The following is a 24,085-nucleotide window of genomic DNA, read 5'->3' on the forward strand; positions in this document are numbered from 1 at the left end:
AAGGTTACATTACATTCCTAGTTCACTCTCCATACACGAAGTTTTTTTGGAACACAGAAACGTGCATTTCTTTTTGTTCTGCAGTGGCAGAGCTGAATAGTGGCAACACAAAGCTTAAGATATTTACTCTCTGGCTTCTTGCAGAATAACTTTGCTACCACTGGTCCAAAGTAACACTTAAGTCCGTAGTGGTAAGAGTAAGGACGGGGAAAGAATCACTTTCCTTTCTAGAGACTTAGAGTTATTGCAGGTAATAAGGCATAACAATGAGGTATTTATATACTTTTATAAGCTAGTGCAGAGTAATGGACAATATAAAAGGCCCAGAAGTTTCTGGATAGTAGCAGGTACTGTGACCTCAGCTGGTATCCTTTTCATTATTTCTTTGCCTTTTGTTGATTATAGAATATAAGACATTGAGAAGATACTTTCCACTTGCTTTTTACTTCCCCAGATTGTTTCACCTGGCTCCATAGCTTTTATTTGCTTTTGTTTCAGATCTGGGAGGGACTCCCGTGGTGAGCCCTGACGGCTTCCCGCTCTTCGGACAGGGGCGCCATGCCAAACCCTTGGCCAGTGCCCAGGATAAGCCCATTTTGAGTCTTGGAGGCAAGCCCCTGGTGGGCTTGGAGGTCATCAAAACAACCACCCGTGCCCCCATCACAACCACGAGACCCACCACCACCACCACCCGCCGGCCCACCACGACCCCTCGGCCCACCACCACCACCACTCGCCCAACGACCACCCGAACCACGACCCAGAGAACCACCACCACCACCCCGGAACCCACAACCCCTGTCCCCACCTGTCCCCCCGGGACCCTGGAACGGCATGACGAAGATGGCAACCTCATAATGGGCTCACGTGGGGTCCCGGAGTGCTACCCTGAGGAAGGTAACCGTCTTCGTTCTGTTGATAACTCACGTGGTAGAGTGACATATCAGAGGGGGTGTTGCAGAGCCTGCCGAGTGCCGTGAACAAGGCGCACTTCAGATCTAAGCGGGCTTCCTCTGTTTTATCTGGCAACCCTTGTCCCCACCCGAGTCAAAAATTTGTCTGAAACATGAGACATCGTTAGTTTGGACCAGCGTTTCCCGAAGTGTATCCCACTGGATATTAGCAGATCATGTGTGGGTGCCAGTTGCTTCAGGCGTGTCCGACTCTTTGCGACCCTGTGGTCTGTAGCCCGCCAGGCTCCTCTGTCCATGGGATTCCCCAGGCAAGAATACTGGGGTGGGTTGCCATTTCCATTAGTAGATTAGTACTCGTTATAATAATAATTTAGAAAAAAGGTTCTGTGATTAGCTATGTGATTCAGACAGAGTTAAAGGAACTTGTGACTGTTGGACTCTTAGCACTGAATTGTCTCATTGTGAATTTCCAAGAATAGTAGTATTTCCCAAGCATGTTTGAACAGCAGTCCCTCAGACGGTAAAGAATCTGCCTGCAGTGCAGGAGACCCGGGTTTGATCCCTGGAGAAGAAAATGGCAACCTACTCCAGTATTCTTGCCTGGAGAATTCCATGGACAGAGGAGCCTGGTGGGCTACAGTCCATGAGATTGCAAAGAGTCAGACATGACTGAACGACTAACACTTTCACTTCTTTCCCTTTGAAAAATGCTTATGCTTACATGACTTGGCTCTCATGGGAGCGGGGCTGTCCACCGGCTAAGACTGAGCCCTTTCCTGATCTGGGACACCCATTCCCAGCTGTCCTGTGCTCCTGCTGTCTTCTTACTGAGAACCCCCTCCCCCCATTGCTTGCCTAAAGAACAGAACATGGGGGCACTTTGGGCCAAGTCACGATGGAGCCGAGATGCTCTCGTCTTTTCTGCTTGTCCCTGTTGGCGCTGCTTGGGGGGAGGTCATCTGTATTTGCCTCAGGCTCCAGAAGGCAAATTCGTCTCCTTTCCCTCAGGTTGAAATGAATTGCTGTGCAGGCTGTAAAGCTTCTGTCTTTTTAAGCTAGTGCAGAGTGAAGACCCTTCATTTCAGGAATCACACGTGTGCCCTGAGTTCATAGCACACCATCATTCAATCTGAACGTGAATGCTGTCTCCAAATTGAGAATTCTGTTTGAAATTAGTCTTTCCACGGAAAAGTTCCAAATGAACAGGAACATCTGATGTATCTGAAAAATTCACACCAAAGAACAGGAACACATGAAGAAGAGGACATTTGGGAAGGAAATTCTCACACCACCAATTAAAAGTGAGTACAGATTTCAATTTGCCTTTGGGTTTTCTGGTATGAAAGTATCTTGTACTTTCCTTGACTTCTTCAGCATACACTGGTGTGGCTATTATTTAATTGAAGTATGATTAGAACAGATATTTCTTCATTAACAGGTTATAAACAGAAGAGTGACTGTTTGGATTTTGTTCTAATTACTACTACTATTATTATTAATATTTTACATTTTCTTTCAGCTTTTATGCAGGTCTTTTCATTTCTTTTCATTTACTTTGTAATTTTGGATTTTTAGTTGCCATGAAAGTCAGATTCTTGATATTTTTGTTTCTTCTTTTCTTTGCACATCTTGATAGAGATGTATATTTTTTACTTTACTCCTGTGCATTGGTCTGATAGCCTAGCCTAAGCCAAATTAGTGTCTAAGGGTTAGTAATAGTTACCTCTAGACAGCATTTTGAAAATAAGGACAAAGTCTTGGAAAAAGTTAAATTTGTGGAGAGCAATATATCTTAATTGTATGTCTATAATTTATTATTTATAAAGGGCTTACATTCCTTTTACATTTCTGTTGCTCCTCTAATAATTTCATTAAATATTTTCTTCCTAATATTATTTCTAATCATAGTTGTTTCTATTTATGAAAAATATCTTTAACAATAGCTTTCCTGACATAAAAATCACATGCCATAAAGTTCACTCTTTTAAAGTTTTAAAGAGTTTAGCATATTCATAGAGTCTGGCGACTCTCACCATTATCAAGTCCCAGGATATTTTCATCAGCCCCTGAACAAACCTTGCTTGCATTAGTAGTTGCTCCCCGTCCCTGCCCCTCCCAGCTCCAGGAGCTGCTTGTCTCCTTTCTATCTCTTGCTCTGTCTATTCTGGACATTTTGTGTAAATGGAATCCCATGTGAAATGTGTCGTTTCGTGTCTGCCTTCTTTCACTTAGCATAATTTGTTTTCAAGTTATCTGTACTTCTTTCCTTTTATTGCTGACTAATACTCCATTGTGTGGAAAGACCACATTTCATCCGTTTATCAGCTGATGGACTTTAGGGTTGTTTCTGCCTTTTGTCTATTATGAATAAGCTGCTGTGAACATTTATGTGCATGTTATTTCTTTTGAATATCTGTTTTTAATTCTCTTGTGTTGAGTTGTTTTGTTGGTTGGTAACTCTTTGTTTAACTTTTTCCCCTACTACTTTTTAAAAAATTTTAATGGGAGGTTAATTGCTTTACAATGTTGTATTGGTTTCTGCCATGCAACAGTGTAAATATGTCCTCTCCCTTTTGAACCTTTCCCCCCACCTCCCATCCCATCCTGCCTCGCTGGGTTATCGCAGAATACCAAGCTGAGCTCCCCGTATAATGCAGTAGCTTCCCACTAGCTATCTGTTTTACATAAGATAATGTATATGTTTCAATGCTACTCTCTCAATTCATCCCCCCTCTCCTTCCCCTGTGTCTGTAAGTCTGTCCTCTATGTCTGTGTCTCTGTTCCTGTCCTGCACGTAGGTTCATCAGTGCCATTTTTCTAGATTTCATATACATGTGTTAATATACGATATTTGCTCTATGTTTAACTTTTTGAGGAAGCACCAAGCTGTTGTCCGTAGCAGCTGTGCTATTTTCATTCCCCACTGGAAACGTATGTGGCGTCCAGTTCCTCTCCATCTTTACCAGCACTCGTTATTATCTGTTTTTTTAATTCTAGCCATCATAGCTTGGATTCCTTGTACTACACTATTTTATAGGAGGGACTTGAGCATCCATGGACTTTGGTATTTGCAGGGGCTTCTGGGTCAGTTCGCAGGGGCTTCTGGGCCAATTCCCCATGTACCCTGAGGGACAACTGTACTTCAGTCTACAGTGTACACTCATAGGTGCTGGGGTTCCATGTGTACACACATGTGCTTTTTACCAAGTGCATTTTGGCCATGGCACTTTGCAGCCTAGTCACCTGAAATTGTTGTAAGGATGCTGACTTAGACCCTCTGTGATCACTGTGAGAATACCTACCCTTCTGAGACTCCCCTCCTCAGCCCCCAGCTAGCCAACCATTTGTCATTACCTTCCGTTGGCAAAATCCTAACATTCTGTTTTTAGCCCTCCAATTTTTTTTTGAACTTCTATTTTATATTGGAGTATAGCCAGTTAATGATGTTGTGGTAATTTCAGGCAATCAGCGAAGGGACTCAACCATACATGTGCATGTATCCATACTCCCTCAAAACCCCCTCCCCTGAAGGCTGGCACGTAACACTGAGCAGAGTTCCATGTGTTGTACAATAAGTCCTTGCTGGTTATCCGTTGTATTAACTATAGCAGTGTGTACATGACCATCCCAAATTCCCGGACTATCCCTTCCCTTCCCACCCTGCCACCCTTGGCAACCATGGGTTCATTTTCCTTTGAATCATTTGTAAGTTCATCTGTATCATTTCTTTTTTAGATCCCACATATAAGGGATGTCATACAGTGTTTCTCCTTCTCTATCTGACTTACTTCACTGGGTATGACACGCTCCAGGTCTATTGATGTTGCTGCAAACTGCAGGATTTCATTCTTTTTAATGCCTGAGTAATATTCTTATATATCTATACCACATCTTTTTTATCTATTCCTCTGTCGATGAGCTTTTAGATTTCTAGCCCTCCAATTTTAAAAATCATCTTTTCAAATATCTTAGTCTTTGCTCTCCTGGTTATGTCAGTACCCTCTTTTCCTTGAAAACACTACTTTAATAGTGTTCTGGGAATAACCTTGTGTCATTAAATTATTCATTAATTTATGCATCTTTTTCTAGATATCATAGTTATACATATTCCTGTATGCATAGATGCATATTATATGTTTGTTTCTAGTGTATTGACACCCTTTCTCTCTTTACACACACACACACACACACACACACACACACACACAGGCACAGTTTTTTGCTTGCTATGACTTCTCTATTAAGTCATAAACTCTTTGCAGTAGAGACAGCATCCTCTGCTTCATCTCAGATTCCTTGTGGTACCCAATTAATTATGCATCTTTGGGTATCTAAACCATACTGTAAGCCATAGGCATGCTCCGTTTTCTAACGGAGTAGTTAGAAAGTCTTTTGAGAAGTCTTTTTACCAGTGATCCTTGTTTTTCAGGTTCCATTTTGACAGTGGATCTGATGGTATCGTGTGTGTTTGGAAATGTTATGAGCCAGCTGAACATCTTCAACAATTTGTAACATGACCTTGGGGCATGCTTTAGAAGACCATCAGTCATTATACAAGACACAAAATACAAAGAGAATAATTGAAAGTTCACTGGAGCTGGACCAACCAAATAATTTGCAAATATCATTGGGTTTCAAATGACTGTAATTTATCTTCTCTCCAAACTTTTAATGAGAATCTACTTTAACAGTTAAAAAAAAAAAAAAAAGTATCCCTGGAACTAAGACCCAAACATTTTGCACTCTCTTTTTTAAATTTCACGACCGTTTGGATAAAACCACTCAAAAAATATACATATATAAACTGTACCACATGGCTGACGGCTGGCTGCTACTTTTATGTGAAGGGGTGGAAGCTTTTGACATCGATTTTGGGTTGGCTTAAAAACATTCAGTTATATGTAGCTCCAGATACTCCAAATTGGCGTTCAGGTGGGGCAAATTCTGAGGGTCAGCTTTTCAAAAAAACAAAACAAAAATAAGTAAATCTGTTTCGTTACAGCTGGAAGTTTCTTTGACTTGGAATCAAGATGGTGCTATTTTATAAAAATTATCTCTGACTTTATTTGGTTTTAAAACAAACAAACAAAAAAGGAGCACTAAATCACTCAGTAGGGTGTTTACTTTTGCCAGAAGACTCAACTGTCACTTGCCTCAAGAAGTGATCCAAGTTCACAGGTGAAGGGCGTGGTTTCTGCGGTCTGGATCTGGACCAGAGTGCTTCAGCTCCTTAAGGAATTGTACTTAGTATCAGGAATCCATGGAGGACACCCTAGACTCGCCCTCTTTCTCATTCACTCTGGGCTTCAGCAGTTGTACCGTTTATTCGTTTTGATCTGACCAAAAATAATAACGAAATGAAATGACTCTGAGCTGATAATAAGCCACAAGAGGACTACATTCTTGAAAGTTAATACACAAGGGAAAGAAAATGGCGTCATGGAAAACAACAGCAAGATAACCCCAAATGTTAGGTGGTGTGAACTTGAAAACTCTGATTTAAGCCAGCCCAGAAGTAATTCCTCTTGGATGCAGGCATATTGACATTGGAATGAACTGGAAAAAAAAAAAAATCTTGTCTAATCATTTTTTTTTCAAAATGCACATCCTGAAAGGTGGACCTCTTACAACCTCTCTTTGATGACATTTGCTGGCTACGTCAGAACACGCCCAGCATCACCGCCTCCATGGTGAGGCAGGTGGGATGCATCTCACGGGCCTCCGGTGTCTGCAGGGCTTTTCACTACCATCCCAGAGGGGCCAGATAGGCGAGATGAGGTCGCCACTGTCCGCTGGTGGAGTTGTTCTGGCAGCGTCACATTCATGAAGTTATTCGAAGTAGGCTCAAAAAAGTCTAATAGAAGGATTCTATTGGAATATTTCAGGGGAATGATCTGTTATTTCCTAACCATAAACAACATTCAAAATTGGTGCTTGTAATTTTTTAGTGAAGGAGGTTTATATACTTTCCTAGTTCAATTCCTCCTTCATTTTGCTGCAGAATGACGATTCTAGTAAAGCGCCTGAAGGTTTACAAGCAGAAAGACTGGTTCATCCAACTTTTAAACAGTGGAGGCAGTTTGATGAAGTATAAAGTATAAAGTCTTTGGAGCCAAGGCCTTGCAGTTCAGTTCTGTTTTAGCTCTTTGTCCTTTACCAGCTGTGTGACTCCAGGCCTGTTATAAATCCTTGGTGTCCTTGGCTGAGAAGTGGGTATAATCAACCCCACGTATCTGGAGATTTATGTGAGGATTACCTCAAACAATATATACCTGACTGTGCCCGATGCCCTGAAGGCATGTGATACATCCCACTTCCTGCTTCCTGTCTCCTCACTCACCCTCTCTGCCTCTTAAGGGTGCCTTGGATTGAGAGTTCTGTATAATTTGCTGTGGCTTCAGGTCAAAGGAAGTGAAGGAATTCTTCTGAACTTTTTTTTTTTGAATTAGGATATCTTTCGCCTCAATATTTCACCAACTGCAGAGAAAGGATCTTCTTTTTCAGCTGCATCTGTCTCCCCCAAACAGAGAAGTCATGTGTGGATTTCCTCCCACCTTCCCAAAGCAGCTTCTGCTTAATGCAGTACCCAGCTCGTGGAGGCAAAAAACTGTTTTTGCTTCAATCATTCACTTTTTTGAACCCAGTTTTCATCCATGCTCTTATCAGTGTTGTTGTTTTTAGTCGCTAACTCTTTTGCGACCCCTATGGGCTGTAAGATCTTTCCTAGTAGCTCAGCTGGTAAAGAATCCCCCTGCAATGCAGGGGATCCAGGTTCGATTCCTGGGTCGGGAAGATCTGCTGGAGAAGGGATAGGCTACTGCTGCTAAGTCGCTTCAGTCGTGTCCGACTCTGCGACCCCATAGACGGCAGCCCACCAGGCTCCCTCGTCCCTGGGATTCTCCAGGCAAGAACACTGGAGTGGCTTGCCATTTCCTTCTCCAATGCATGAAAGTGAAAAGTGAAAGTGAAGTCGCTCAGTCGTGTCTGACTCTTAGCGACCCCATGGACTGCAGCCCACCAGGCTCCTCCATCCATGGGATTTGCCAGGCAAGAGTACTGGAGTGGGGTGCCATTGCCTTCTCCGAGGGATAGGCTAACCCGTATTCTTGGGCTTCCTTGATGTTTCAGCTGGTAAAGACTCCGCCTGCAATGTGGGAGACCTGGATTCGATCCCTGGGTCGGGAAGATCCCCTGGAGAAGGGAATGGCTACCCACTCCAATATTCTGGCCTGGAGAATTCCATGGACTGTATAGTCCATGGGGTGGCAAAGAGTTGGACATGACTGAGTGAGTTTAGTTCACTTCATGGACTGTAACCCTCCAGGCCCCTCTTTCTGTGCGGTTTCTTAGGCGAGAATGCTGGAGTGAGATGCCATTTCTTCCTTCCGGAGATCTTCCTGACTCAGGGATCAAATCCACGTCTCCTGCGTCCTCTGAACTGCAGGTGGATTCTTTACTGCTGAGCCACCTGGGAAGCCATTAATAATAGTCATTTGAGCAATGGTTCTTATAATTAGGGCTTCCCGGTGGATTAAAAAAATCACATATAAAAGTCTACAGATTGCATGTATAGGATAATTCTGTAGTCATAGCAGATCTAGTGGCTTTATAAGTAAAACACAACTTGTGTGTAAAGAGATGTTTGTAATCATTGGGATATTATTTCCAAACTTCATAGGCAAGTTAAGAAATTCTAATCATTACGGATTTGTCTCCCGAGTCACTGAGAGGGGATGGAAGCTTAGAGGGAGCAGAGAAGCCAGAATAGAACAGAGGAAAGGCAGGAGGGCACCTGGATCATGTGAGCGGAAAGACTGGGGGATGGAGAGAATGAGTGAAAAACCAAAGTGTGAGTCGCTCAGTTGTGTCCGACTCTTTGTGACCCCATGGACTTGCAGCTCTTCAGGCTCCTCTGTCCATGGAGTTCTCCAGGCGAGAATACTGGAGTGGGTAGCCATTCCCTTCTCCAGTGGTTCTTTCTGACCCTGGGATCGAACCTGGGTCTCCCGCCTTGCCGGCAGATTCTCTACCGGCTGAGCCACCAAAGGCTGTAAACAAAGGAGTTCCCTGCCCTTGGAGAATGTCTGTTCTCAGCCCTGCCCCCTCGCCCCCTCCCCTCTCCCTGCCCTCTCCCCACTCCGCCTCCGCCTTCCTCCCCCAACAAGTCGGGAAGAGCGCCCCCTGCTGGAGGGTCGGGAGCGCTGGGGAGGTGTCTTTTCCAGTGCACCCCCCTGAGCACAAAGGAGAGAAACTCTCCATTCCCATTGAGCCCTCCGCGTTCTGAGGCTCTTCCTCCTGAGGAAGCCGAGGCGGCCGTGGCAGGGGAGGCTTATACGCCTGGGAGCCAGCAGCACCGGGCTGGATCTCCGTGCCCCTGGCGCCATGCTGAGAAGAGAGCCCAGCGCATTTGCTGACTGCCCTTGCCTTCTCCTTCTAGATGAGTTCTCGGGGCTGGAGACTGACACGGCAGTGCCCACGGAAGAGGCGTACGTCATCTATGATGAAGGTATGATTGATTCCAAGCACGTGATTGGGGGTATTTTCTAATTAGAGAATGTGATGTTCGTTAGTAAGTGCATGCACAGTCGCTCAGTCGTGTCTGGCTCTTTGCGACCACATGGACTGTTGGCCTACCAGGCTCTTCTGTCTATGGAATTCTCCAGGCAAGAATACTGGAGTGGGTAGCCATTCCTTTCTCCCGGGGATCTTCTCCACCCAGGGATTGAACCCACGTCTCCTGTGACTTCTGGCTTGGCAGGCAAATTCATTACTACTGAGCCACCCGGAAACGCTGAGGTGGGCTAAGTGGATGGTCTCAATTTCTGTTTCCCTCAGAGCTTGGGGCTGGAGGGCAACGCTTAGAGAAGGGTGGTGGTACTCCCCTTCCAAGTTACCTCCCCTCGCCCCATAAAAATTTGATCCAGAGGAAAACTGTGTGCTTCATACACAGATGCAGCCTCCAGACAAGACCCCTAAGCCTCCTTCCCTCCATCTCAAACCTTCTCCTCCTTCTTTTGGAAATTCTGGAGTTACTTCAGTCTGAACACCCCCGCACCGCCTTAATAAAAACGACTTAGTTTAACTGAGTTCCAGCTTCCCCTCTTGGCTCTTCTCACTCTCATTCTTTCCTTTCCTTTTCTAATTACGTTCAAAAAGCAATGCGGTAGATGTGCTGATTTTTTTAAAAATCAGAATGTTTTCAAGTGAAGGTGAAGTTTCTAAGCTGAAGAAGAGGCTTGCTCTGCATGGCGTCTGGTCACTCTATTCATAGTAATTACTGCTGTGATTATACTTACCTCCCTGTGGTTGTTCTTGTGTTTTGTAAATTGCCCCCGAAATTGAAGGAAATTCATGTAGAAAGCTTGTCCCCTTCCCAGCGCTGGCCTTTGACACGTGGGGTGTCAGTCCTCACTAATGTGCTCAGTTTGCCACCGCTGGTTGTAGATTCGAGGCTCTTCAGTCACAAGTGTGGGAATAACGTCACCTCTGATGCAGTCATGATCTTCAATGTAGTGGTTTAATCCCCAGTTTTCAAAAAAGGAAGTTTTCTTAGCACCTTTGGAAATAAAACCCTGTGATTTGGAGCTGTTGAAAAGGGAGCAGAATTTTCTTTTTCTTGTTAATGGATTAGTTCTCTCAATAGGATTAGTCCCACCTCCCCCTCAGAAAACCTGTACGCAGGTGACAGATTTTTTAAAAAATCAGGTTTCTTTTCTTGTGTGATACTTTTCTGGCTTTAAAAGGGAAAATTACTTAGGCAGAGAATGGTCAGGGACCAGTAACAGGGGCATCTAACCTGGGTAAGTTCTAAGGTTCTGTCCAGCTTGGATTCAAAAAATCTCATTTTTCTTGTCATGTGTGTTTCCTTTTAATTTTTTTCCTTCCTTTCTTCTACCTGCAGCTGCTTTTCCCTAAGGACTGAAAAATGGTGGGTGGGGGGCGGATATTGTTTTGTTAGCAGCAAATTCTGTTCAGGCATAGCGTTTATTCTAGAGTCCGCTGCTGCTGCTAAGTCGCTTCAGTCGTGTCCGACTCCTTGCGACCCCATGGACAGCAGCCCACCAGGCTCCTCTGTCCACGGAATTCTCCAGGCAAGAACACTGGAGTGGGCTGCCATTTCCTTCTCCAATTCTAGAGTCTGTTTGTGTGCCGATACACTTAGTGTTGCGTTCAATCTTAAGGTGCCTCTTTCCTGGATGTGCCCGGTAACAAAACCATCATATCATTTCAGATTACGAAGTTGAGACCTCGGGGCCACCGCCCACCACCCAGCCCTCCACCACCACCACCACCACCACCACCACCACCACCACCACCACGCCCGCCGTCATCCCGCCTGAAGGCTCCATCAGTTCCTACCCCGAAGAAGAATTCGATCTGGCTGGGAAGAAACGTTTTGTTGGTGAGTAGAAGTTCCTTAATCAGAGAAACATGAGTTTTTAGCTCTCATCCTTTGAAGAAGAGCAAAACGAATCTCTTGGCTTGGCCGTGGCAGCTCGTTTGGAGCAGAGGTTTTTCCCAGGGTGAAATTTCCACTTGGGCGAGTCAGTGCGTCAGTCCTGTTCAGATGCTTTCTAAACATGAACTTGCTCTCTGCCGAAGTCAGGGGAGCAGGCACGCAGGAGAACATTTGGTATCCGATGGAGCAGAGTTTAGAGAGGCTGTCTTGTGCAGATGAGGAGTAAGAACTACTTAATAATCAAGTCCAGGGACTATAAGTATTTTTGTTATAGCCAATTTTTCTGAGATGAGACTTTTATTAGGCCTTGCCTGCACATTGGTGTTTTGTTTGTTTGTCTGACTTATTTATTTAGACTGCTCTGGGTCTTAGTTGTGGCATGTGGGGTCTAGTACCCTGACCAGGTATCAAACCCAGGTCCCCTGCTTTGGGAGTGCAGCGTCTTAGCCACTGGACCGCCAGGGAATCCCCTGCATGTTGTTTGTTAACTCCTCCCTAAAAGATGAACAGTTTGATGAATTGAGCTACCAGTATATCTTACAGTTTGAAAGAGCTGAAGCTGTTTTCCTTGAGGTTATTTCCTATAGTTTTCATTAGCCTCAAAGATCTGCGATCTAGAAATTGACCGTATTCCTCTTTCTCAGTTATTAAAACAGTTTTAGGAAGAAATTCTATGTCATTAAACTGTGTTTCATTCCCTTTGGGAGCCTTCTTTTCCCATGCCCTTAATGAACTTTGCTAATAAGACAGATTAACATATCACTAAGTGGAAAAAAATAATTTGTTACTGAGTGGAGACAGGCAACAGCTTAAACTAATATCACACTTTTCTGTTTCCAAAACAAATGTTCTGCCATCAGCGAAGAACAGCTCTTGTCAGCCAAGATGTAGTATTGAGTGTCTGAACTACTCGTACTTGAAGAACAAGAATCTTAATTGGAAGGAGGATTCCTGAGGCCAGTGGTAATGCTGGCCCATGGCATGCTGCAGCCTGGCTGAATTCACTGAATGTTCTGACTTTTCTCTCTGTGGTTCCACGACAGAAATTGAAATGCTTTCAGCGCTATTATTAGCTGTTCCGAAGACCTCTTCAAAGGCTGAAAGGCTTACTATTGTCTGGCTGTTTTCATATGCCTATAACTTTATAAAGCACAGTAGACAGCTCCCCCAAACTTCCTGATCAGACCCGTGCACAAGCTCAAAACGCCTAATTCTGTATGGATTATTGGAAAACAGAGGAGCTTAAAAATTGCTTTCAGTTCTAACAGCCACTGGGAATGAGAGAGATACAATGGGATGTTTAGAAAGTTCTAGGAACTGTTACTTGGGAGCACTTGGGGGTCTTGAATGTATAAAGTCCAAACCCAATTCCTTTGCTTTTCTAAGTTCTCACGCATATGTAATAAGAAGTCTTGTGGGCTCCTTCTCAGCACTGGTAGGTTCAACTGGACTGTGGGTTATCAGTTCTTATCCTGCCTTAATTCTGGGGCCCTTGTGTCTGCTGAGATCACGCTTGTAGGAAAAGCCTGAAGCTATCCATAAATGGGAGTTATTTTCATCCTGAGTGGTAATGTTGTAGAAGGCTGTTCAGGCCTAGCCTGTGCAGACATGGGTGCAAGGGGTTATGTGAGTCCCTGATGTCCCAGGGGAGGCCAGCCTGGACTGAGGCTAAGGTTGTACATCTTGGCTGGTGTAATTTTTTTTTTCTCCTGGTCCCAAGACAGTCTAGGGAATGAAATGTGTTGAGAGAACTCCAAGTTGGATTCAGTTGCACCTTTCCAGTTTAAGGGCACAAGAATGGCAGAATGCCGCAGACTTCTGTTAGACATTAAATTGTAGTTTGGAGAGGTTTCAAAACCACTATGAGGGCACCGATGTTGATGGGGCAATGGGATCTTTTGAAACCACCAGATTGAAAGATATAATAAATACGTGGATCCATTCAGGAGAGCTAGGGATGTACGCTTGTGTTTGGCCTCAGGGCTGATGATCCTGGATGTTTAGCAGAAAGAGACTGAATGTTGGGTCTACTCTATGGAGCAGACATCATGTTTCTGCCCTCAGAGAAAGCCTTCAGCAACCCGATTGGGTATCTTTGTTTTTTTCCAGCTCCTTACGTGACGTACCTAAATAAAGACCCGTCCGCCCCATGCTCTCTGACTGATGCTCTAGATCACTTCCAAGTGGAGAGCTTGGATGAAATCATTCCAAATGACCTGAAGAAGAGTGACACGCCTCCTCAGCATGTCCCCCGCAACATCACTGTGGTCGCGGTGGAAGGCTGCCACTCATTTGTCATTGTGGACTGGGACAAAGCCGCCCCAGGGGATGTGATAACAGGTGAGTCCAAGGCAGGTGCTCAGAGTTCCTGTCAATCTGCAGGTGGGAAATACAGTCAATAAGGGATGAATGGATGATGGATGAGTGGATGGATGGAAGATGGATGGATGGATGGGTAGATGGATGAAAAATGGATGGAAGGATAAATCAATAGATTGGATAAATGAATGATGGATCGATGCAAGGATGGATTGATGGATGGATGCAAGGATGGATCGATAGATGGATGGGTAGATGGATGAAAAATGGATGGATGGATGGATAAATGAATGGACTAAGTAAATGAATGATGGATGGATGCAACGATGGATGGATGGATGGACTGGAGAAATGGATGATGGCTGGATGCAAGGATGGATGGATGGATGGATAAATAACTGAATGGATTGGAGAAATGAATGATGGAAGGGTGCCAGGGTGGGTGGATCAGTCAGATAGCTAGATGGAGAGATGCATGGATGAATTGGATGGATGAATGCAGATATTTTCTTTTAAAGGATGAAACAGAGGCAGTAAGGGAAGCCTTGTAGGGCAGTATGAGGAGCACTGGATGGAAGTCAGAAATCCTGAATCTTAGTCCCAGATGGGTTTGTATGACCTGGAGCTACTACTTCATTTTCCCTGGACCTTGGTCTCCTCCTATACAACACATCATTAGGTCTCTTACCCTGTAATACTGCAAGTAGCCAGGGAGTCCACGGAGCTCCTTGTCAGATGAGCTCCTGCAGCATGGATGATGAGTGCTCCTACTGTGTGCTTCCCGGGGTCATGATCAACCCTGGGGTCACGACTCAGGCTCTTTCTGGGTCTGCTCAGTGCTTCCAAATCAGTCTTGGCGCTCCTGAATTCCTTAGGTGGGAACTGGATGTGATGGAGAAAATGCCCAGGGATCTTGAGCCTCCAAGATCTTGGTCTGTGAGATATTCATTCGACTCTCCCAAAGACATATTTGAGGATAAATTTGTTGAGATGAGTTCTTACGGAAAAGAGTTAATGTTTTCTTTGGATAGACACCCTTCTTTTGCAAATGATTCCTTTTGGGTCAGTGAGTTATATAAGAGGAAGGAGTGTGTGTGTGTGTGTCTCAGGGCTGGGGATGGTGGGATAAGTCAGAGTTTGACATATTATGTCACTACCATGCTAGTGTCGGTCATCGAATTAGAAATTTTTAATGTTCTTGCTTTAGGGTCCCAGTATAATCTCTTGAAATGAGAAAAAAAAAAAAAAAACCCCAAGCACAAACAGAGAGCTAATTTTTTTTTTTTTTTTAATGAAGTTTGCACTGCAGCCCAAAAGTCAGGATAAAGGACACAGGACAGAATGCCTGGGTATTGTGCCAGGCAAGGTGGAAGGGCCGTGGAGAGCCAGGGTGCAGATCAACGGGTCTGAGTCTTGCTGTAGCTGTACTTGCTGGTCCCCCAGTCTACAAGTTGCTTGGGCCGCTGGGCCCAGCTTCTGTGGAGTCCAGCATGTTCCTAAAAGCAAGCACATAAATGAATGGAAGGAGGAGAGCTTGTAGTCAAAACAGCCAGAAAATCCTTTTATGAACTGAATATGATTTTATGAATGGCAGTTTTGAAAAGCAAGCAAGCAAACGGAAAATATAATCATGGAAAACTTTATCTTAAGCTACTTAGCTTTTGATCTCTTGCATAACAGATGTTACTTAACATAAATATACCCCTGTGCCCTGAGCCACGGGGCTTCTGAGAAACAGAAGGATGGATACAGGATGAAAGGACCAGCCACCTTAGACGTGCCCCCTTGGCTGGAGCGTGAGGAGCCTTCGGAGAACTCCGGTAAATGTCGCTGGACTTAACTCCGACGCAGTTCCTGTATCATCCCATAGAGGGCATGCTTCCGAAACACATGCTCCTGTTAGCTTTGCGTCAAAAGCCTTACGAAGCTCCCCAGAGACTGGGGTCATCTCATCGCCACATACCCCTACCATCTAATCCAAAACCAAGCCCCTGGGCCCTAATCATGAGCACTCATGCCACGAGCATAAATAATACGGCTGAGGTGTTATTGGGATTCAGGTCCAAATAGGAAGTTATGCCAACTCCTGCCAAGCTGCTTATCGTGGAATATTTCAGTGTACAACAGCCGTGTGATATGCAGAAGAAGCATGTCAGACCCTAGAGGCTAAAGGAGAAAAGCATGGGAGTGCTTCATCAGTTAATGAATCAAGCACCAGCTCCTTTAGCTGCAGAAGAGTGAGCTGAAGTGGATACCCACATGCCTCCTAGACCCAAAGGGAAGATCACACTTGCGGGCCCAGTGCAGGGCGCTTGGGTCCTGGTAGCTGCATGAGATGTAGAGTGCTTTGCCGATTTCCACTGGTGGTTCTTTTCTTTCACACGTGTTTCAAATGACACGAAACTCCTGCAAAGTAAGTAGGTCCACGACCCGCTGCCCACCCTGATCAGTCCTGATGAATGGAGCTGTCTCTTCATCAGCAGTGACTCCATGGAAAATCACCTTCATGGTAGTCTCTGAATCTTTTCAGGACTGGTTTTGATAAGAACAGAGAATACAGGAGTTACATGTGCTCAGCAAGCACGTTATAAAAATCCAGACACAAGGATGAGCAGGGAAACCTGAGTAGTATATGGATCAAGTGCAGCGTTCTAATGGATATGAGGTCAAAGAGGATGAGCCAGGCTGACCCATCGAAGCCAGGGCTCCTTGGGCATGTCCGCCCCTGGACATGTCGGACCCTTATTGGGTACAGCGTCACCATCAGCTCATGTGGCTTGATGTCACCATCTTCAGAGGAGGAGGGTACCCTATGGAGAGAGCAGCAACACTTCCCAGGTCCCATGAAATAGTTGTTGAAAAAAGAGAGGAAGGAATTTCTCTGAAAAGGCTTCAGAGCCCAGTGCCCCTGTTTTTGCTCCCTGTGTGCTGGGGAGGAGCTATGTAACTCTAATCCACTCTTCCCATCACCAGAATAGCCCTTGAGGAGGCGATCGGTGGGAACAGGTTGCTGAATAAAGCTATTTGCCTCTTCAATGCCTTTTCTTCATCTTCTCCTCCTTGACCTGTGATCTGATTTTCTCAGCCCAAGTTTTCCTCACAGGCTCATCCTCTTTGACCCGGCATTAGAGATCAGAATTGCTTAAGGCATGGTCCTAAGTCACTTTCCTTCAGTTCAGTTCAGTTCAGTGGCTCAGTCGTGTCTGACTCTTTGTGACCCCATGGACTGTTAGCATGCCAGCCTCCCTGTCTATCACCAACTCCTGGAGCTTACTCAAACTCATGTCCATCGCACTGGTGCTGCCATCCAACCATCTCATCCTCTGTCATCCCCTTCTCCCGCCTTCAATCTTTCCTAGCATCAGGCTCTTTTCCAATGAATCAGTTCTTTGCATCAGGTGGCCAAAGTATTGGAGCTTCAACTTCAGCATCAGTCCTTCGGTCCAGTCCAGCTAGACAGTAGCCTGCTGCTCACCACAACTAAAGAAAGCCTGAGTACAGCAATGAAGAGCTAGCGCAGCCAAAAATAAATAAATAAATTTAAATGCTTATAAATAAATATATACACATTTAAAAAAGACATGTGCGTGGGTAAAATCCTGGAGAGAGAAAACACAGAGTAAGAAGAAAAGCTTCAGCTTCAGCTGAAGGATTTTACCCATGCTGCTGCTGCTGCTGCTGCTAAGTCGCTTCAGTCGTGTCCAACTCTGTGTGACCCCATAGACGGCAGCCCGCCAGGCTCCCCTGTCCCTGGGATTCTCCAGGCAAGAACACTGGAGCAGGTTGCCATTTCCTTCTCCAATGCATGAAAGTGAAAAGTGAAAGTGAAGTCGCTCAGTCGTGTCCAACTCTTAGCGACCCCATGAACTGCAGCCTACCAGCCTCCTCTGTCCATGGGATTTTCCAGGCAAGAGTACTGGAGTGGGGTGCCATTGCCTTCTCCGTTTTACCCATGCACAGAGGTCTTTTTAAAATGTATTTGTATATTTCCAAGCATTTAAAAATTTTTATTTATTTTTGGCTGCACCGGGTCTTCATCGCTGCACTCAGGCTTTCTCTAGCTGTGGTGAGCAGGTGGCTCCTGTATAGCTGCCGTGTGTGGGCTTCCCATTGCAGTGGCTGGTTGCAGAGCAGAGGCTGTGGGGCCCACGGGCTTCAGCAGCTGTGGCCCGAGGGCTCTAGAGTACAGGCTCGGTAGTTGCGGTGCGTGGGCTTCATTGCCACTCCGAACGTGGGGTCTTCCTGGACCAGGCATCGAATCTGTGTCCCCTGACCACTGGACCACCCGATGCATGTGGTCTCAGCGCCTCTTGGGGATGAGTCATTGGTTTGTAGGTCAGGACCCAGCCTGCTCTCCTCTGAGCCTCATCATGTCCACTTGACAGTATCACCCATCATGTCTCCAAAGCTTCTCAGACTCAGCATATCCAGAATCAGACTCATGATCCAGACACACACCTGCTCATCTGGCTTTTCTGTCTCACTCTCCGTCCATTCTTGCAAGCCTGAAGCTTTGGCGTCATCTTCCCATCTCCTTCTCTATTTCCCCTCTGTATTCAGTTCCTCACTCAGTCCCGTCGCCTTTACCTTTCAGATTGTTCCCCATTAACCACCCCAGAACCTGAGCTGCTGTGACCGCTCACCTGGATATTGTCACAGCTGTCCTGCGAGACCACCCCCTCCATATACCATGCCTGTCTGGTCCTCCACTCAGCACCAGAGAGACGCACAGAAGACAGTCTTGTTGTGTCGCCCTGTGAATGCTTTCCTTTTCTTCTGGAAAGAAAAGCAAAAGCCTTTGTGAACAAAGAGCCTTGTTTTTTTTTTTTTTTTTTTTTTTGTTCAATGCTTCTTTAGCTTTGTTTCATGTCACGCTTTCCCTCACCCTGCCACTCTGAGGTCCTCCTGCCTCCTGGTTCCTCCCTCGCCTGCGTCTTTGCTGAGGTATTCCCTCTACCTGGAGTTCTCCCCACTTCCCACCATGCAGCTTGACTGCTTCCCATCCTTTAGTTATCAGCCCGATTTCATGGTCCTGGGAAAGCTCTCTGTGTCCAGCTCTCCCCACCTGCCAATGCCCCCAGCACTTAGTTCTCATCAGGCTGTATAAACAATCCATGTAATCCTACTTGTCTGTCTGCCTTGCTGCTCCTGGAGTTTTCAGTAAAATGAATGATCATTTAATCTCTAGCACTTAGTATACAGTAGCCCTGACTTGCAGGAGTCACACAATAAATATTGGTTGAATGAATATACAGTAAGCACACAATAAATATTTGTTGAATTAACAAATAGGAACTTGGACCAGATATTTGACCTCTAAGACTCAGTTTCCTCCTGCGTCAGAACGGAGACAGACAGAGAAACCTAAGGTCAGGAGAATTCATCCAAGTAAAACCCAATCCAAAGTATTTGGCACAACGTTCGGCGCAGAGGAAGTACTCGACAAATATTTCCTTCCCATGTAAGAGAGCAGCATAAAGGATGTGTGATGCTGCAACAGGAAGGTCACTCGGCTCCCTGGGGTGGCCTGGCAAGCTGGGCAGGTATCAGGGCAGAGTCCACCCGCTGAGCTCCATTAACAGCGGATAAGGCAGAGCTGCCTGGCTGTTGTCACTGGACGTGAGGGTCGAGGGCAGGCAGAGATATTCAACAACTGGAAACCACAGGAGAATCTATAACAAGAGGTGGAGAGACCTATTGATCTTTCAGCCACAAGACACGGCACCCACCATCACAGATGCTTCATTTCACGTGAAGGATAATTGTATATACCTCTACCAGGAACTTCTTAGATACTTGTGTGGAGGTCATTGCTCTTTCCTTGTGCTCTGCGTCCATGGTTAGAGGTGATGAGTTCCGAGGAGATGAGGAAGCGCGGGACTGTGGGCGATCAGGAGAAGGAAGAAAAGTAGGGAACCAGCTAGTCGTCAGGAAGTGTCTCTGCCGTTCCCTGCATCTGGTATCGCCAGTGGGCACCAGTGTTTGCCCCGTCCCGACCCGGCACACGGCTTGCTCGCCTTCTAGACTTCTCCCACAGAGCTGCCCCCACCCCACGGCTCCTCCCACTCCCATGAGTTACGCCTCTTGGGTGATGTACTTCCTTGATGCTCACTGGGTTCCGCCTCCTTTCCTCCTGTAGGTTACTTGGTTTACAGTGCATCCTATGAAGACTTCATCAGGAACAAGTGGTCCACCCAGGCTTCATCAGTAACTCACCTGCCCATTGAGAACCTGAAGCCCAACACAAGGTATGACATGACATCGTTTATAAACAGAAAATGAGACCTGTGTGCGTGGTCATGGATATCCTTGGGTTGAAAAGGAAAGGCCTAACTGAAAGTGTCCTTATGGTTTCTTTTGAATTCTCTAGTTGTTTCTCATAGACTGTAGGTGAATGCTCACCGTGTGTCATGTACTTTTCTTCGGAGAAAGGACTGTGTGCTTTGTGATTGTTAGGTTGTTGTGTTTATATCTTGCTCCCTATTTTCCAGAGACTGAAACTGCCTACCGCTGGGAAAGGAAAGATTGTTCTGTGTGTTGAAAGGGAATCCATCTGTTTGCAGTCACCCACATGGTGACTTCATGCAGCATGAGCTTCATATATGACATTAGTGGAGCATCAGTTGAGAAGCGTTTTTTATTGAAGTATAGTTGGTTTACAGTGTGTGTTCATTTCTGCTGTACCCAAAAGTGTTTCAGTTATATATGTGTGTGTGTGTACACACATATATACATACACACACAGATTCTTTTTTATATTCTTTCCGATTGTGGTTTATCACAGGATATTTAATAGAGTTCTTCTGTTCTCCAGCAGGACTTTCTTGCTTATTCACTCTGTATAAGGATTTGCGCCTCTAACTCCAGCCTCCCGCCCCATGCCGCCCCGACCCTTGCTAACCGCACGTCTGTCTCTGTGTCTGCAAGTCTGTCTTTATTTCGTCAGTCGGTCAGTGAGTTCAGTCACTCAGTTCAGTCGTGTCCGACTCTCTGTGACCCCATGAATCACAGCACGCCAGGCCTCCCTGTCCATCACCAACTCCCGGAGTTTACTCAGACTCACGTCCATCGAGTCTGTAATGCCATCCAGCCGTCTCATCCTCCGTCGCCCCCTTCTCCTCCTGCCCCCAGTCCCTCCCAGCATCGGGTCTTTTCCAATGAGTCAACTCTGCGCATGAGGAGTTTTATTTCGTAGGCAGGTTCATTTGCGTCATAGTTTAATTTCCGCATATAAGTGGTGTCAGATGGTGTTTATCTTTCTCTTTCTGACTTACTTCACTTCGTGTGATAATTTTCAGTGCCATCGTGTTGCTCCAGATGGCATTGTTTCATTCTTTTTATAGCCGGGTACTATTCCCAGTGTTCCACCGTATATGTGCACCGTATCTTCCTTACCTGTTCCTCTGTTGATGGATGTTTAGGCTGTTTCCATGTCTTTGCTATTGTCAATAAGGCTCCTATGAACATAAAGCTACAATATAGGCCCAGACATGGGATTGCTAGATCTCATTGTAATTCTATTTTTAGTTTTTGGAGAAACCTCTGTGTTGTTTTCTGTAGTGGCTGCACCAACTTATTTATTTCTTCCAGCGGTGTAGGAGCGTTCCCTTTTTTCCACCCCCTTTCCAGCATTTGTTATTTGTAGACTTTTTGGTGGTGGCCATTCTGACTGGTATGAGGGATACCTCGTTGTAGTTTTGATTTGCAGTTCTCTAATAGCTAGTGATGGGACCAGATGCCATGATCTTAGTTTTCTGAATGTTGAGCTTTAAGCCAACTTTTTCACTCTCCTCTTTCACTTTCATTGAGAGGTTTTTTAGTTCCTCTTCATGTTCTGCCATAAGGGTGGTGTCATCTGCATATCTGAGGTTATTGATATTTCTCCTGGCAACCTTGATTCCAGCTTGTGCTTCTTCCATCCCAGCGTTTCTCATGATGTACTCTGCATAGAAGTTAAATAAGCAGGGTGACAATATACAGCCTTGATGGACTCCTTTTCCTGTTTGGAACTAGTCTGTTGTTCCATGTCCAGTTCTAACTGTTGCTTCCTGACATGCATATAGGTTTCTCAAGAGGCAGGTCAGGTGGTCTGGTATTCCCATCTCTTTCAGAATAGACTGCAGGAGTTGATGATGGACAGGGAGGCCTGGCGTGCTGCGATTCATGGGGTCGCAAAGAGTCGGACATGACTGAGCGACTGAACTGAACTGAACTGAGTAGCTAGTGCTGTTGACCATCTTTTCGTGTACCTGTTGGCCTTGTGTATTTCTTCTGTGGATAAATGTCTAATTACGTTCTTTGCCCATTTTTCAATTGGGTTGTTTGTTTTGTTGTTGTTGTTGAGTTGTATGAACTGGCTAAACATTTTAATAGCTGGTACTCAACCTCTATGGTGTAGAAGTTCAGATCATTCAAGAAAGATATATTTTACGTGTTAATATGAGTTATAAGATGCATGGCTTCCTACACGGAGAAGTGGGTCGCCAGCCAGAGGGCCATCTGGGAGTGAGTTTTTAGCCCTCAGTGTGATATGTGCAGAACTTGTCTCGCGGGTACAAACAGTGTGTGTGTGTGCATTTCCTCTTTTATATTCTCTGGTCTTGCTGGTAACAGCCATCAGGAAAGCTTCCATCCTTGGTGGGTGAACGTGGGCAGAACACCAAGGACACGATGATTGCGCTGTGGTGTGTTTGTAAACTGGCTGTCTGGGGAAAAAAAAAGTAACAACTGCTTTATGGTATTTGCCAATTTCAAGCTAGTCTGGGCCTGCAGAACTGCTGATATTTAATGATCGGCTCTCTGATCCATGTCACGTCCAGCCGCCGTATTTCCACAGCAAAGTGTTCTGAATGATGGCTTGGGCCAGAGGTCTCCCTTTTTTTTTTTTTTTTTTTTTTTTTATAAATACAGTCAGAGGAACACAGAGGAGATTGGAACAAAATGCTCTCCTTAAACAGAACTGTTGAAAGGGACAGAAATTGGACAATAGCCTTGGGCACCGAGAGGCTTCTGAACTAGCAGAGAACTTTGCTCAGGGCCTGTTAATGCCCTGGGCTCACTTGAACTGAGCTTTCATAAACTATTACAAATTTCAGGATTCAGCAAATAAAAATATCAGGAAATTGAGAAAGCCCTTTTCTTAGCTCTTCCCTGATAGTAATGAAAAGTTGATTCATTAAACCAAGAACAAAACTAAAGAAAATAAAGCCAACATCCCTCTTTTTTTAATTGTGTTCAGAGTGCATGTTTTTACAGCACAGCCTCAGGAGCAGCTGAAGGAGGCCTTAGAGATGTTTGGCCTCCTGGCTGCTTGTAAATCCTGGACTCCTGCTGCCCCTGCCCCCACAGCCTAGTTTTCTTGTGACAACTTTTGGTACCAAACTGATGTTGAGTTTTGAATACTGTCAGGGGATGGTTATGTGGGATGGTTTATTCATTCTTCCTATAGGTATGAATGAGTGTCCACAGCTCACTCAGTGAGAGCTTACTGAGTGCTCAGGGTCAGGCCCCGGGCTCCAAAGAGAGAAGAGTGGAGGGGTGGGGGAGGGGCCTACAATACATCATGGCCCCTCGTGGCGCTCATCTGACAGAGACCGGTGGTTTATAAACATGTAGGTATGGACTTTCCCTGACCAGCATCCTGAGAGAGAAGCACCCTGTTCTGTGAGTGTGTAATGAGGGGCTTTTTTCCTGAGCTTGAGGGTAAGGGGCGGTCAGGTGAGGCAGATACATGGCATTTGACCTGGAGGAGGTAAGTGAGCTGTCAAGCTGCTCGAGGCAGGAGGGGTGTTGGGAAGCTGGTGTGTTTGAGGAAGAGCAGGAGGCTGATGCGGTCGTGGGGACGGAGGAGAGAGGGGGCTGGCGGCTGGACCGGTCGGTTGCAGGTGGGCCCCAGTGTCCCCCGAGGTTTGCGTCCTATGTCCACCCACGCTGGGGTCCCTGGGAGACGGACTGGGAGCAGCAGCGGCCACTGGGGCTTCTCCCCAAGTGTGACCTTCCCGTCTGCCGTTCTTTGGAGGGGGAGTGCTCGCTGGCTTCCTCCTACGAGGATTTCCTTCAGACCCCTCCGTGCCTGCGTGCATGCTAAGTCGCTTCAGTCATGTCTAACTCTTTGTGACCCCGGGAACTGTAGCCCTCCAGGCAGTTCTGTCCACGGGATTCTCCAGGAAAGATTACTGGAGTGGGTTACCATGCCCTCCTCCGGGGGATCTTCCCAACCCAGGGATCAAACCCACGTCTCTTGTGTCTTCTGCATTGGCAGGCGGTTTCTTTACCCCTAGCGCCACCTGGGAAGCCTGAAGTATACAGGTCTGTAATGGCGGCCCACTCCAGTCCTCTTGCCTGGAAAATCCCATGGACGGAGGAGCCTGGTGGGCTGCAGTCCATGGGGTCG

At 45.8% G+C, this 24,085-nt stretch overlaps 1 protein-coding gene across 4 annotated transcripts in view; it reads left to right on the plus strand.

The window, feature by feature from the left end:
- FNDC1 (fibronectin type III domain containing 1) overlaps window positions 1-24,085 on the plus strand; it is a 115,048-nt gene that overhangs the window by 77,434 nt on the left and 13,529 nt on the right. For all 4 annotated transcript variants that reach the window (XM_018053424.1, XM_018053425.1, XM_018053426.1 and 1 more), the window contains 5 exons: window positions 499-897; window positions 9,352-9,420; window positions 11,146-11,316; window positions 13,483-13,713; window positions 19,832-19,940. In XM_018053424.1, the coding sequence (XP_017908913.1) occupies window positions 499-897; window positions 9,352-9,420; window positions 11,146-11,316; window positions 13,483-13,713; window positions 19,832-19,940 (979 nt within the window). The remainder of the gene's footprint in view (window positions 1-498; window positions 898-9,351; window positions 9,421-11,145; window positions 11,317-13,482; window positions 13,714-19,831; window positions 19,941-24,085) is intronic.

This window comes from Capra hircus, chromosome 9, assembly GCF_001704415.2.
Source record: "Capra hircus breed San Clemente chromosome 9, ASM170441v1, whole genome shotgun sequence".
Lineage (NCBI taxonomy): Eukaryota > Metazoa > Chordata > Mammalia > Artiodactyla > Bovidae > Capra > Capra hircus.